The sequence below is a fragment of the Medicago sativa genome, chromosome 7 (genome assembly GCF_051527215.1).
Source record: "Medicago sativa cultivar Bolivia chromosome 7, Bolivia_mono, whole genome shotgun sequence".
Classification (NCBI taxonomy): domain Eukaryota; kingdom Viridiplantae; phylum Streptophyta; class Magnoliopsida; order Fabales; family Fabaceae; genus Medicago; species Medicago sativa.
In genome coordinates, this window is record NC_140755.1 from 69,720,974 (window position 1) to 69,735,821 (window position 14,848).

At 33.6% G+C, this 14,848-nt stretch overlaps 1 protein-coding gene and 1 long non-coding RNA gene across 2 annotated transcripts; one reads left to right on the top strand and one right to left on the bottom strand.

Annotated features, from left to right (window-relative positions):
* The first annotated feature begins 4,604 nt into the window (after positions 1–4,604).
* On the top strand, positions 4,605–8,133 carry ATERDJ3A (DNAJ heat shock N-terminal domain-containing protein). Its single transcript, XM_085722956.1, has 7 exons — positions 4,605–4,800; positions 5,346–5,401; positions 5,494–5,567; positions 5,913–6,382; positions 6,470–6,808; positions 7,078–7,431; positions 7,522–8,133. Exons 1-7 carry the CDS (start codon positions 4,708–4,710, stop codon positions 7,807–7,809), a joined length of 1,674 nt encoding a protein of 557 aa, XP_085579082.1. The 5' UTR covers positions 4,605–4,707; the 3' UTR covers positions 7,810–8,133.
* A 1,760-nt stretch (positions 8,134–9,893) lies between these two features.
* On the bottom strand, positions 9,894–11,345 carry LOC146908082 (uncharacterized). Its single transcript, XR_015020056.1, has 3 exons — positions 10,650–11,345; positions 10,348–10,412; positions 9,894–10,167 (listed from the first exon to the last, which is right to left on the bottom strand). It is a non-coding gene; the product is annotated as an uncharacterized LOC146908082 (long non-coding RNA).
* Between the last annotated feature and the right edge of the window lie 3,503 nt (positions 11,346–14,848).

The window sequence follows — 14,848 nt, forward strand, 5'->3', positions numbered from 1 at the left end:
GAGGGTGTACAATTGGGTGTTGCGAGCCGATCCACCCGTGAGATAGCTTATGTTTATATCAAGAGACAAAGTATCACCCACTAAGGAGATAGTTTACATATCTATCGAGAGTTACAGTCCGATGGGTCTCGACAACAAAGATGAAAATGGTAGATTGGTTGAATTTATCTTTAGACATATACTTGTGTTCAAAATGCTCCATAGTAAAACATCAAAAGGTTTCATAACAAAACAATTCGATAAACCAACAATTATTCACTGCATTCAAAGTTATGTTTTTAACCCTCCTGCATATTTGCAAATCATATAGTGTCATTTTGCATATCCAGCTCTATCAGAAACCTCTTGATTTGTCAACCTCGGTAGATCACCCTTTATATGAGGCAATAACATGGGATATGAAACCTTGTAGAATCAGGAAATGTAATCATGATCGACTTGTTGGTTGGTCTCCCAAATAGACCTTGCATGTCTTAAGGTACAACATGTAACAAGTAATCATGAAATATTTAATCCATCTGAAAAACAATTCGCTAAGATGCAGTGGAGATAAGATGTGCGAGGATGCCCTCTACATGCCAATAATGTTGTCTACACCTAAAACTAAGTATCATGTTAGTCAAACTCGGGAAATAGCTTATTAAAATATTAGACGAAGAAGCCTCTCATCCTAGTGAAGGATAAACAATGCTAGAGTAGTCGAGCGAATGAGTTGATTCTTTCTCAAGACCACTAACTCATAATGTGAGTCCTCAAAGGCTCAGAACTGAGTCAAAACATCATGGTACTGAACAATGACACAACAAATCCACAGTTTATACTCTTGGCACCATTGATCGCTTTGGAGGAATGAGGGAGAAGACAGTCTCTAGTGGAGTTGTGCACCAAGGAAACTATCAATGGATCACACCAAAGAAATATGATTAAAGTTAGGGCGCCATGATCCCACTAACAAGGGAGTTATCTCACAATACCCATAAGATTAGTTAAATGGATATGTAAGCACTGCAGGTCACATCATTTAGATAGTAGACAATAGTTACATTATGAATACTTTGTTCATACATTGTAATAACACATCCAATAAACCAAACAAGCTTATTTCACACTTTTTTTTATCCCTTTTGTATTTTTGCTTTTATTTATGCATTTCTTAGTGTAGTTTAAATCCAAAAACAACCATATATTATGCTTTACCGGAGAAGTTGGGGAACTCACAAGTGAGGGACAAAATTCATCTCTCGGTGTCAATCACTTGAAGCAAAGGGAATCACAATTGAGGAAGCTTAATCGACCTTGACTAATTTCCACTGCCATCAACAAATTTGGCACACCTAGTATGACAATACGACCTTTACCACTGAAGAATTCGGTTCTGCATGTCAAGATTATGCCTGACGTATGCACCCGATGTTTTAGAGGTTGTGTGAGCCAATTATGATGACAATTCAGTCGCCAATTCTCCTGTTGGTAGGCAAGAAAGCCAAAATCAAGCAAATGTTATTAATCAAAATCAATTGACGCCTCTATAATTAACACTTACTACACCTTATTATCAACATAGTATTTTTGTCAAGACTAACCATGGGGCGCATCCCATAGTGAATTATGCTTATAATCATGCTAACCTTCAAGCAGGTCATATACATATGACAATGAAGCCACGTAAAGTCGTATGACCCATTGGCATGCCACAAGTTCTGTGGCAGTACTATACATATAAGCAACATGTCTTGTTCTAGAGGATATGTTTGCGACTGAAGTCCCAACAACAAAAATTCAACGACCAGATCCACGTTGATGAAACAAGGTTAAAATGTAGCGTTACCTACTAATTACAACGATGACAAGTTTACATAGACTTGACAAATTCAATGTAGACTTATTAATATTTGTAATTTCTATTTTACCAAAAGCATCATTCAATTAAACATGTCCTTTTCAAATGAAAAATTTACTCATATTGTTTATGCTGCACTTAATATAGACTTATATACCACTTATATGGCTTGGAGTTTCGTACCCCAAGCTAAAAAAACAGAGCACAACGTACTACAGTCCACACCCAAATGCCCTACTAGTTTTTTTTTTTTTTTTTTTTTTTTTTTTTTCAGAAAGTGCCCTATTAGTTAAGATACTTGCATCCACATCCGTTCATTTTTTACATATAGATAATTGTTCATACTCCATAATCATACTTCCGATTTTTACATAATCCACTGTAAATATTTATTTCCAACGAATATTAGTCAAATTGTCAATCATACTATTTGGTGATTGTAAATAAAAGTCTCGTTTTTTTTAAGAAATAAAAGTCTCAATTTAAAACTCGAATATACCATTTGTATATAAAATTATTATACTATTTTATTGTATAAAAAAGGCCTTTGGGAACAATTTTGCCTATTAGGGATTAATTTGACTCACATTTAAAGATAAAATTATCAAATTGATATACCTCATTTTATAAAGGCTACTTATGTCTTTTTTTTTTTATTTTTTATCAATGACCAAATTCCGTTTTTACGCACAACATCATAAGTAACATAAAAAAAGAATGCGATGTATAATAAAAAACAAAAAAAGAAGGTGGAGTTGATATGAAAAGATAAACAATGAAGACAGTAGAGAAAAAACAAGAAGGAATAAAAACAAACACATTAGTATCACTATAGTTTCCGCTCCTTTCTTTTAGGTAATGCTATCCGGTGCCCCTGGGGCACTGGTTGAGGCACTGGTTAAGGAGCAATAAATGAACAGATCCCCCTTGTTTTCTCTTAATTAAAGTGATAAATAAGTTAACTAATTAAAATAAGAAAAATGTGCATTCAATAGTCTATCAAGTTTCCTATTTTGTGATACAAGCTTGGAATCCTATTTTGTTTTGAAGAAGATTTTGTAATTTTTACACATTTGATTTTGTTGAGAGGTTGCATTTGATATTTTAATTGGTTATGTTTTATCTTTGGAATTGTTAATTTATTTTAGATTTTATTTTAATTGAATATGTTGCTAATTATGCATAGGTTTTCCGTGAATTGGTTTGAAAGAAAAAAACGATTCACAAAAAATTTACAGAAAGAAAAATTGGTTTGTGTAAAATCCACACGAAGAATTTTTTTTTTTAAGAAATGAAAAGGATAATGTAAATATGTTATGGAAAAGGAAATTTGACGGAGTATTAAATACAAATTTTATTTTACTCCCTCCGGTCCTAAATATAAGCAAATTTGACTTTTTAGATTCATTCAATTAATGATGTATGTGGTCCATAATATGAACCACATACATCATTAGTTGAATGAACCTAAAAAGTTAAATTTGCTTATATTTAGGACCGGAGGGAGTATTTTAATTACCTGACTTATTTATCACTTTAATTGAAGTAACACAAGTAAGATCTGTTCATTTATTGCTCCTGAACCAGTGCCCCAAGGGTACCGGTTAGCAACATCGTTTTTTTAAAATGCCAAAAATGGAAATATATCAAACACAACAATTAAAGCACAATAAATACTAAAATTGAATAAAATACTATCTTCCGTCTCAAGATAACCGCCACTTTAGAGCATCAATGCAACAACATTTATTATTTTAGAATATTAATGCAAATATTTTTCTTTTTGAAGAAGCCAAAATGATATATAACTCAACAAGATTGGCTCAACTCGCACAAGGTGTGCCAAAGAGAATCACCCAAAAAGAATACAAAATTATGAATCTGTTGCCTTGAGGCACATGAAAAAAAACAGAAAAAAACTATTCCCTAACACCCATACATAACAAAAAGTGTCGCCACCAGTCATTGTAACTGAATGCCGTTGTGAGGAGCTTAACTTTTAGCCATGAAAGACATAAACTTAACAAAATCTAATAACTTAAACAAATCTTGAGCTTTGTTCTTAAAAATCCTGTTGATTCTCTCCTTCCAAATGACCCAGACAGTAGTGTGCCATATTACTTGAAGGTAAGAATAAGCAAGTCGCGGTAAACCCGCTAAATGACCAAAATGATGAAGATGGTCATTTAAGCTAAATGATCTTTTAAACTAAATAGGCTTTTAAAAAGCCTAGACCTTCCCTATTTAAAAAAAAAAAGTTTGACTGTCATAGGCTAGGCCGTAGGCCCCCGTAAACCAGCATGACCTATTCTCATCCCTAATGCCTAGTTCATTTTTTTTTCCTAAAGAATATGCCTAACTCATTATTCATGCCTAACTCATATTCAACATTAGCATTGTTTGGTCTCGATCTAAAAAAAATCTAATCCTCCAAGCTGAAACTCAAACCCATAAACTTTCAAATAAACCAAAATAAATCCGAACCATCTCGTTGAAATATTGTTGGGTCATATAATTTTTTTTTTTTGTTTGACAAATATAAATGTAGATAGTAAAAAAAGAGTGCATCAAGCAAAAAGATACTGTGTAAAAAAAACTACAAAGATATATGTAAGATTTTCATAAACAAAAAACAATTATACGTAAGAAATATGCAAAAGAAAAGAAACTCTGAAATATGATTGGTCAGTATGCGTGGTGACACATCAAAGTGCCACGTCATACAACGACAATATATAATGCCTCGAAGCATCTAGACATTCTTCCCGCGAACTTATTTACACGAACACTCAGATCAATTCCGTCACCGTGACCGTTAAAACACCGTTCTCAGTTTCGATTTCGAACAATAAAGATTCCGTCACCGTATGATGACCCGTTCAGCCACCACATTGATCGTCACCGTCGCCGCCTTGTGTTTCCTTTTACAATCCGAAGCCAAAACAATCGACCCGTACAAGGTTACTTTCTTTTTTAATTTGTGAAACTTTTATTTGGTTTTATAATTTGAGGTTAAAATAGCGGAAAGGATAAATTTTGAGGGTTTATTTGTGTGATTTTAATTGAAATATTTTTAGGGTTTATTTTGTGATTTTAATTGAAATGTGTAATTTAATGAGTTTATTGCATTGGATTGCATTATTGAGTAAAAAAATTATTTTACTTTCTTTTTTAATTTGGTGGAACTTGTTTTGGAGTTTTGTAATTTGAGATTAAAATATGACAAAGGTTGAATTTTGAGGGTTTATTGTGTGTTTAGAATTGAAGTTTTTAAAGGGTTTATTTTGTGATTTTAATTGAAATGGGTAATTAATTAATCAGTTGATTGCGTTGCATTACATTATTAGAAATTTTATGATAAGTTTTTGCCTTATCTGATTTTGTTGCAAGTTTTTGTCTTTCCCAAATTCAAATGAACAAGATGGCTCCAAAAGGGGAAATTTTATGTAGTGATTTGAATTGCATTGTTAGCATAAGCTGATTGCACATTTCAATTTTTTATCAGGTTCTTGGGGTTGATAAAAGTGCAAGTCAACGAGAAATTCAGAAGGCTTTTCATAAGTATGTTTACTTTGCATTCTTGTTACCTCGTCGCATGTTAAACCCAGCTATCTCTGATAACTTGTCCTTATATATATTGTTTTTGTTTTCAGACTCTCTCTTCAATATCACCCTGACAAGAACAAGGCTAAGGGTGCACAAGAGAAGTTTGCTCAGATAAATAATGGTATATAAAGTTGCTTTCTCTCTATATGCCACTGGATAAAAGACTAAGGCCCTGTTTGGATAAACAACTTAACTTGAAGCTTATAGCATAACTTATTTCTATAAACTCTTTTCATAAGCTATCTTGGAGAGCTTATGAAAAAAAGCTGAAAACAACTTAGTGTCATAAGCTGTTTTTATAGGTTTTCCCTAACAATCTTGCAATGCTTATGCCAGTAGATAAGCTCAAATAAGTCAGTCCAAACAGGCCCTTAGTAGTATAATAAGTTACTTTCTGGTTTCTACCTATTTCTTGTTGTTAGGATGTTCATTTGAGTGTCTTTTTGTCTGTTGCCTCTTTTAACAGCGTACGAGATTTTATCTGATGAACAAAAGAGGAAGAATTATGATTTATATGGAGATGAGAAAGGAAACCCTGGATTTGAAGCTGGTCATCCGGGAGGTTATGGTGGTCCTGGTGGATTTAACTTCAGACCAGGGGAACAACAATGGGGTAACCAGGGAGGCTCTAAGTCATTCTCCTTTTCCTTTGGCGGCGGCTCTGGTGATTCAAATTCTTTTGGATTTGGTTTGGATGATCTTCTTGGAAACTTTTTTGGTGATTTTGGCAGTTCATTTAGGTCTCAATCATCTCAATCTGGGTCCAAGAGTTCCCCCAAGAGTTTTAAGGCCATAAATTCAAATATCTACAAGAAAGAAATAGTTGATGAAGGAATGACTTGGCTTTTGTTATCTTATTCACCCTCTTTGAGGGGCATCCAACACTTTGAGTCCATTATAGGGGAGGTTGCTGGTACACTGCAAGGAGCTTTGAAGGTTTCTATTTATTTTTTAAACTTAAATCATTTCTATTGATTGTTTTGTAGTTGGCATGACTTATTGTCTCTCTCCCTCTTTTGACAGGTTGGAAGCATTAACTGTGAAAAGGAAGTCTCATTCTGTAAGGAGCTCGGTGTATATCCGCGCAAAGCTCCAAGGCTTTTTGTTTATTCTTACAAGGAAAATGAAAAGGGTTCTCTGGTGGAGTACGGCGGTGACTTGGCTGTCAAGGATTTGAAAGCTTTCTGTCAACAACACTTGCCAATGTTTTCAAAACGGATTGACTTGAATCAACTTGATCAATTAAGCACTGCTGAAAAGTTACCTAGGGTGCTGCTTCTCTCAACCAAAAAGAACACTCCTGTAATTTGGCGTGTTCTTAGTGGCTTGTATCGCAAACGCATTGCCTTCAGTGATGTACAGGTATGCAAGTGATGGTAGTTAATTCATTTCTTTCTCTGCACATGTAGGCTAAGCCTAGTTCTTTATGTAAAAGGTTAAGAGAAGATAGTTAATTCATTAGTCGCATGGAACATCGATGTTTAGACTCAACCATCATATATGTTTATAATCTTTAAAGCGCTTTATTTCTTTCTCTGTATATTTCAGATTGTTTTTTGGTGGAAGTGGCTCTTAGTATTTATATTAACGAATAAACAAAATGCATAATGTGTATCTTGAATTATTTACAGGTTCATGATGATGCTGATTCGAGAGTGAGAAAGCTAGGAGTTGATGCACTTCCAGCTATTGTAGGTTGGCTACCTAATGGAGAAAAACTTATTCTGAAAACAGGGGTTTCTGTAAAAGATGTAAAATCTGGTGTACAAGATCTTAGTAAGATACTTGATAGTTTTGAGAAAGTAAGTAAAAAGGAAACATCAAGTCAGTCCAAGAAAGAACAAGCTGATTCAGAAGACAAACACATTCAGTTGCTTTCTCGGTCAAACTTTGAGGCTCTTTGTGGGGAGAGAACTCCAGTATGCGTAATTGGTGCCTTTAGATCTTCCAAAGCAAGGGAAAAGCTAGAATCACTTCTCACTTTGGTAAGTAAAAATTCCATCAACTTAATGCTTTAACGAGTATGTATAAATTTTATCTCGTGCAAAATCTTAAAGGGAGCACCGTTATTTCAGGTCTCACAGAAGTCCTTGTCAAGAAAACCAAATGGAAGCGGCAGCTCTAGGGACTCCATTTCCTATGGTCTCTTAGATTCTTCAGAGCAACAATCCTTTCTAAATGCATTTGACAAAACAGGTTATAAATCATCAGATAAGTTATTGATTGCCTACAAACCTCGGAAAGGGAAATTCACTGTATTTACAGGTGAAATGACAATAGAGGAAGTAGAAAATTTTATCAGCTCCGTTCTAAGCGGAGATATACCATTTAGGGAAACACATAAGAAGCCTGTACTCAAATAGAGCATTAAGGTATATTTGGTTACCTACAAACCTTGGTGTTTTGCAGATAGAATCAGATCAGTTTCAATACCAACAAGAGTACATATGATACACAACAGAAACAAATCTAAAATTTGAAATTTCGCAAATAGCTATAGATCCAACTAATACATGCAGTGTTTTCTTTCATCTGTGAGTTTAGATTGAAGAGTATTAATTATAGGACCATCTCATGATTAACAAGGAATAATGCAGTTATCTGATCATCAGATAATTGGTAATAGGTGTACAGTAATATTGTTTTAATTAGAGGTGTATCTTATTGAACGGGCCTATTTCATATCATTTCATGACTTGGACATAGTTTTTTGTTTAGTTTTAAATCAAGTTTTGCTTCAGTTTTTATCAAATTCAATTGTTACCCTTGCTAACCCAGGAAGCCAAAATTTGTCCATTGGGACATTTGCTTTCTTGTCATGAATGTCTTACCCTCAAGGCAGATTGCACTTTTATCCTCACATCAATTTTAAATAAACTTTTCCAATCCAAGGCACTAATCCTTGTTCTCAAGTCCAAATATATAAAACCTGGTTGATTGAGCCGTAGAAGCCTGTTTGGATTGGCTTTTTTGAGGTTGCCTATTGCTTATGTTTTGCAAGACCGTTTGGTACTAGAACTTTTGAAAGTAACTTATGACAATTTTTATAAAAAAAAAATTAACTTATTTTCATAAGTTTTGAAATATAGCTTTTTTTTTTTTTTTTAGAAAAAGTTTTGAAATATAGCTTATATCTTATAAAAACAATTTATAGCAGATAAAAAAATAATTTAATGTTATTTTATCGTTTGCTATAAAAATAACTTAAGCAAATTTATGCATAAACACTTATTAAGTATTTGTGCTATAAGCTACATGTAAATCGATTATCCAAACAATGCCCTTAGTTTATACGAATGTGCATTATCATATACTTTCTCAATTGTTCGTAAAGCTGCCTTATCAGATTACGGGTTGCTGCAGCATGTACTACTGTGTTTAATGTCAAATTTTTACCAATTTGAAATTTAACTAGTAAAATTTTACCAATCAGTGTGCACAGTGTATGTACTCCTATACATAGGGATGTACATATGTTAGTTAGACCGGCATCCACTCCATCAAATTCAGGTCAGACTAAATTTTTTCCTATCTCTCTTTTTTTTTAAATCAAAAGTTATAAGTGAGTTATGTTTCGAAAGCTCATTAAAGTTAGAGAGAGTAGACCTTAAGATAAGATTTAAACTATAAAGATATTCACAGAGAATCTATAAACATACATATTTTCTACTCTTTTTATTTCCTCTATTTTTATTCACTTTTATTCAATCCATTTTTCACATGTATGTTTTTTATAAAGCTAAACAATATATTGATATAATTATTCAAAGTACAAAATATATCAAGAAAATGACAGCATTATATAACATAAACAATTAATCCAAAAAAAAAAAAAATGAACCAACCCAACAAAAAAATTACATGTCCAATACCCAACCACAAGATTTCAATCTTCATAAATATCTTTAAAATTGTTTTAACAACCACTTTTAATTCTATGTATGTATCATGAAAATTTATTCTCTTACATTACTCGCATATTAAATGTGACTCTTTAGAGTCATGCATTTTTTTTGAGAAAATTTTAGAGTCATGCATGTGATTGTGATGTGAAAATTAATAATATAGATGTTAGAAATACAAAGTGAACGTAAATTCTAATTTCTATTACATTTAAACTAGTTCGTCTACCCGTGCTTCCGCACGGGTCATATATTGTTTAAAACATTATTACTTGAAGAAATAACACGGTCTACTTAATGTGAGTTTGATAAAAGTACGTTGATTACGCCACGGTGTTGGATAAACAACTTTTCAAGATTGCACGTTAAGGATATACAAACACTAAATACGGCACTTAATAATGGTGAGAATTTTGGCCTTTCACAATTTAGCGTAACATAATGCATTAACTATGTCATTATATAGACTTGGAATGCATGTATTGAAGGATTTTTCCTTAAAAAACATTGACATGAACCTGCTCTGATATGCACATTTAAACAGATGCAGTTAATATTGAAGCATATCATAATAGATTAATGGTGTCATATATTAGGCTTCCAATACACTTAATTATGTAATACGTAAACCAAAAACAACTTCATGAGATCCACGACCGACGTGAAATTCTTAACAGGTGAAACATCACTTTCAACATCTGAAGCCTCTATGCACATTACATTTTCAAAGCCATGAAACAGATAGCAATTTCATATACTGTGGGATTTGTCTTGTAACAACAGTGGCATAAAAGTCCGGTCAATTAGTTTCCAATTCATCTGCAATACAACAACAACCAAAGGGAAATCCAATTAGAGGTACTGGTGTCTACAGCAACATACCTAATTAAGCACTAACATTAACATGCTTGAATATGCATGCAATCTGCCTATTATCCTTAAAAACAACAATAAGTAATATGTCATTCAATATCTACCATTCGATTTAGCATAAGGTACCTTAGATAATTGATTCTGAATGAAACACAAACAACCAATAACTTCCGCTACATACTGAACTTGACCTGGACAAACACATCAGCAACTAAAGTTATCTACTGCAGGCTTTGAGAAAAAAATTAACAATGTCAAATACATATATTAGGCTTCCAATACAGCTAATTATGTAATACGTAAACCAAAAACAACTTCATGAGATCCACGACCGACATGAAATTCTTAACAGATGAAACATACACTTTCAACATCTGAAGCCTCTATGCACATTACATTTTCAAAGCCATGAAACAGATAGCAATTACCTATTTCATTGACAAAGTAGCATAGCAGTCAGACAGCAGGACTCATTACAAATTGCAGAATACTTCTTTGTAAACGACATTTGATGTAGTATTCATAAAATTGCCATCTTCATCTGTCAATAGAATTTTCAATCCATTTCTTGAGGTAAATTAATGTCAGAGGAAATTAATACAACTTATGTGACAAAACGATGCATTTTAACTCAATGTGATTAATTGACTAAAGAACTTCATTATGAATAAGTTCAAATTGACGCAGAAATAACATACATACACAGCCATCAATGGGCATCATATACTACTCCACTTTCATTCTAATTGCATCAGTTCCAAGTAATTTGAGTGACAAATGTGTCTTGTAGCATGGGTATTGACCTAAAAAACATCATGAACAAATCACCTGCCAACATTCAAAAACATATACAGTTGAGTGGTATTAGTGTTTTTACAACAGGTGTATATATCAACTTGCAGGTAATGTTTCAATTAAAAATCTGTCGGTTTCACTTTTTTTTTTAAATCAAAATATATCAACCGGCCCCGACACAAGCAGTACCTAATAGGGCAAGGGAGCAAACCAATACAAAAGGCACGACATCACAAAACAGAAAAAGAAGGCCAAGTAACAGCCGAACAGGAGGGTGATAGAAAAAAGAAACCATGAAAAACCAATTATAATGCAATGTGGCAGAAAATGGAACAACATCAGGACACACACAGCCAAACTGGCTTTCACACCCCTTACAGGCGCTGCACCAAGCCTCAAAACAGCCCCTGCACTCACAGAAGCAGCTGCTAACAGCAGCAACAAACCCAGCCACTCCCAACCAGCCGGTTTCACATTTAAACATACCAAAAAATGTCTGTAGACTTCAAAGCATAAACCAAGTGGTCCAGCAACTTTACACAACGCTTTTAGCTTATTTGTGGTCTTGTATTTCTGCACCAATTTAATCTGAACACACACCAGAGCATGGCAACCTAATGCGCACATGTAAATACACAAAAAATGAGATTGCCTGCGTAGAAAGAGTTGCCTTCTAAGCAGTTCTAAAGACTATATGTGTGTCCCTTACCAAATCAAGTAGCTAACCCAAACCAAGTAGCAAACTCATTAGACCATTAAACTGAACAAAAGTTCATTTTATGAAATAAAATAAAAACGAATTTCTAGCTAAATTGATTTTCGCAGCAGAAGACAAACCAAAGGGGAAGAAGAATCACCACAGCAGGAATGAAAAAAACAAACTGATGCGGAGAGATATATCCATTATCTACCCCTATATTGCCTATCCAAAGAGTAGTAGAACTATTACTATATTTGAACATCAATATAGTTTTACTTGCAAAAAATCATACCATAAAAGACTATAGAAATTGCGGTAGAAATAAGCATACCTAGTAAAAGTTTAAAACTATATACACTTGTTAGTTAGCTATGTTGAGTTTACTAATTTGTAGTTCCATATGAAGTCCTTTGCACAGTCACACATTGCCCTAAATGTTTATTGATTTTGCATTATTTTATAGTCATCATTCATACGGACTATTTAACTAAGAAACAAATAAAATAACTAAATTTCTTACCTGCAAAGGGCAATACATAGTTGAAAATGAATGCAAATAGTTTTGAAACTAAAACAACAAATTGACAATTGAAAATGTACTCATAATATCTATAGTTTTCTGAATATAGCGATAGAAAAATAGTAAAATACAATACCTTGAAGACTAATTTAGTTAGTATAATTGAACTTACAAAAGTAGATTAGTTAATATGATATAATTGAATTTATAGAAAAACATTATCTTTATCCTGTATATATTCATATGTCGGATTAAGCCCAATAGTCGTATATATTCACGACAATGATCCCAACAAAAGATTAGACATAAGCTTAGAATAGCAATATGAAAGTGGTGTAGATGGATTCCAATCAAAGCTTCAAATCACCCACCAATGTGAAATGGGAAAATTACATTCTCAAGAACAATGAAACAAAACAACAATTAGAATTTCAATCAAATTTTCATAATATATGATATGTCAATCAAATTAAGCTAATATTTTAAAATAACCAAATCAAATTCCAGCAAAACCTTTGAAAAGTAATTGTCATATTTAAATTCTGAACAATCAAATTTTGATGATATATTGATTTTTTCAAAAACTCAAAAGGCATAAATAGTAATAAAAAAAATTGATTCCTACCATTTTACCAAAGAAATTACCTATCGGGTCCGAGTTGCAGTCAAATATTGAAATAGTGTCAACAAAGACTTGAATGAATCTCATGCACGCATAAAATTGTTGAAAAAAACCCTAGCAATCAAATACCCCTAAATAAGAAAACGCATTCTTAATCAACTTGCTGTGTTGCAGTAGCTTCAGTACCAAAAAAAAGGATTAAATATAAATAAGAAAACTCACCGTGATAAACAAAGCTCCAACAGACCCAAAAGCTTCCTTCATAACACCAGAGTATGTCGTGGTTACACCGGCATGTGTAAAACGCATGAGAAAATCAACAGAAACTTTAGCGAGCACAGCGACGATAAGAATCAAGACGAAAGAAGGAAGCACGCCGAGAACTTTGAGAATCTCCGGAATTGACATGATTCCGGAGCTGATTATGCTGGTGGCGACATTGAATACGGCGTCGGGGATTGAACCAGGAACCGCCGTCGGATTTAATCCGTTCAAGAGAGGGATGTGAACTCCGAAGATGGTGTCGGTGGCATCCCGGCGGTGAGATTTTTTGGAGAGTTTGAGAAAGGAAATGTTCACTCAAGGACATAGAGGAGATGGTGAAATGGGAAAAGGTTGTGGTTGATATCTGATTCGTGAGAGAGAGAGAGAGAGAGATAGAGGGGGGCAGAGAGAGCGTGAGGGCAGGCGGTGGTGTACAGAGGGAGAGTAAGCGTGTGGAAGAGAGAAAGCAGTGCTGGAAAAGAAGAGAGGTGAACCAAAAAGAGGCCGATGGGAAATTAGAGGAAATGAGGGAAGAGAGATGAACCAAAAGAAGTTGATAGGTTGTGGGATGCATAGGAAATAAAACATCATTAAATGTGCAAGGAAAATAGAAAGAGATTTCAAATTTGAACTTCAAATGGGGGGCGCCAATTTTATTTAGGCTTAGATATAAAGGATAGATTAATCTAACGGCTGGAATGATTTGGAGCCAAAAAAGTAGGGTTAGGGGTTGGGAATTAGGGTAAGCATGGTAGCTACGATTAGATATAGAGGATATCATATACTCTTTGTGGTATCATATGTAAACAAAAAGAGAGAAAAAAAAAACCTCCATTTAGTCTCGTATTTCCTAAATTAACTAGTTACAAACCCGTGCTTCGCACGGGGGTTAGCTACTTTTTTGACAAAATATTATATCGGACGGATAGATTGCGAAATGACAGATAATTATAAACCATAACACAATATTTAGAGTACTCCTGCATCACGGGTTAGAAAATGAAATGTTCAAAACGGCTTATCACGAGTAACAAATGAAAACGTCAAGGACTTTTTTATGCCACTAACAACCTGTAAATATGCATGACATATATTAGAAACCAGCTGAACAAACTTATTTATCTCACTTAGCTTATTCAATATATGCAAGGAATTTCTAGAAAAAAGAAAACCTGTGATTAAAAGAATGAAAACCAGTTTGCATTCACTTGTCATAATAAAGCTCATCCTGATGTCATCATTGCATTCATTTTTCTCATTTTAAATTTTAATCCCTCATCTTTTTTTTTTCTTCTAAAGCGGGGAAGTTCAAACTCACCGTAAATATATAAAATTGAATAATTGAATGGTTGGAATTAGAAACATGACCCCGCATTTCTTTTCCAACATGATATAATCAAGTTAGAGAGTACCAGCAAAATAAAATAAGATAGTGCTTTATTGAGCAAACTCTATCTATATTTGGGTGGAGACATTAGATAACCTTTCTTAAAAAGATGTGGATCCTCTACTGGTGTTTTTCTATACCAATGTCTACAATGCCACTCCCACCTGTCCAATCCAGTAGTAGTAACATACGAACATAATTTTTTTGCCATTGTATACGTACACTATATAAAAGTACACTCAACACCATGTTAGTTTGATTAAAAGAGAGAAAAAAAATTGGATTTGAATTAGATGAAGGTTTACAACCTAATCATCAACATTGCTAGTTGAGTCGAGC

Bases quoted from the DNA above. Each gene is read 5' to 3' on its own strand.
- ATERDJ3A (XM_085722956.1), top strand. From the start codon at position 4,708: ATGATGACCCGTTCAGCCACCACATTGATCGTCACCGTCGCCGCCTTG. The intron at 5,402-5,493 runs GTATGTTTACTT...TTTTGTTTTCAG, and splicing joins ATTCAGAAGGCTTTTCATAA to ACTCTCTCTTCAATATCACC. The intron at 7,432-7,521 runs GTAAGTAAAAAT...CCGTTATTTCAG, and splicing joins TAGAATCACTTCTCACTTTG to GTCTCACAGAAGTCCTTGTC.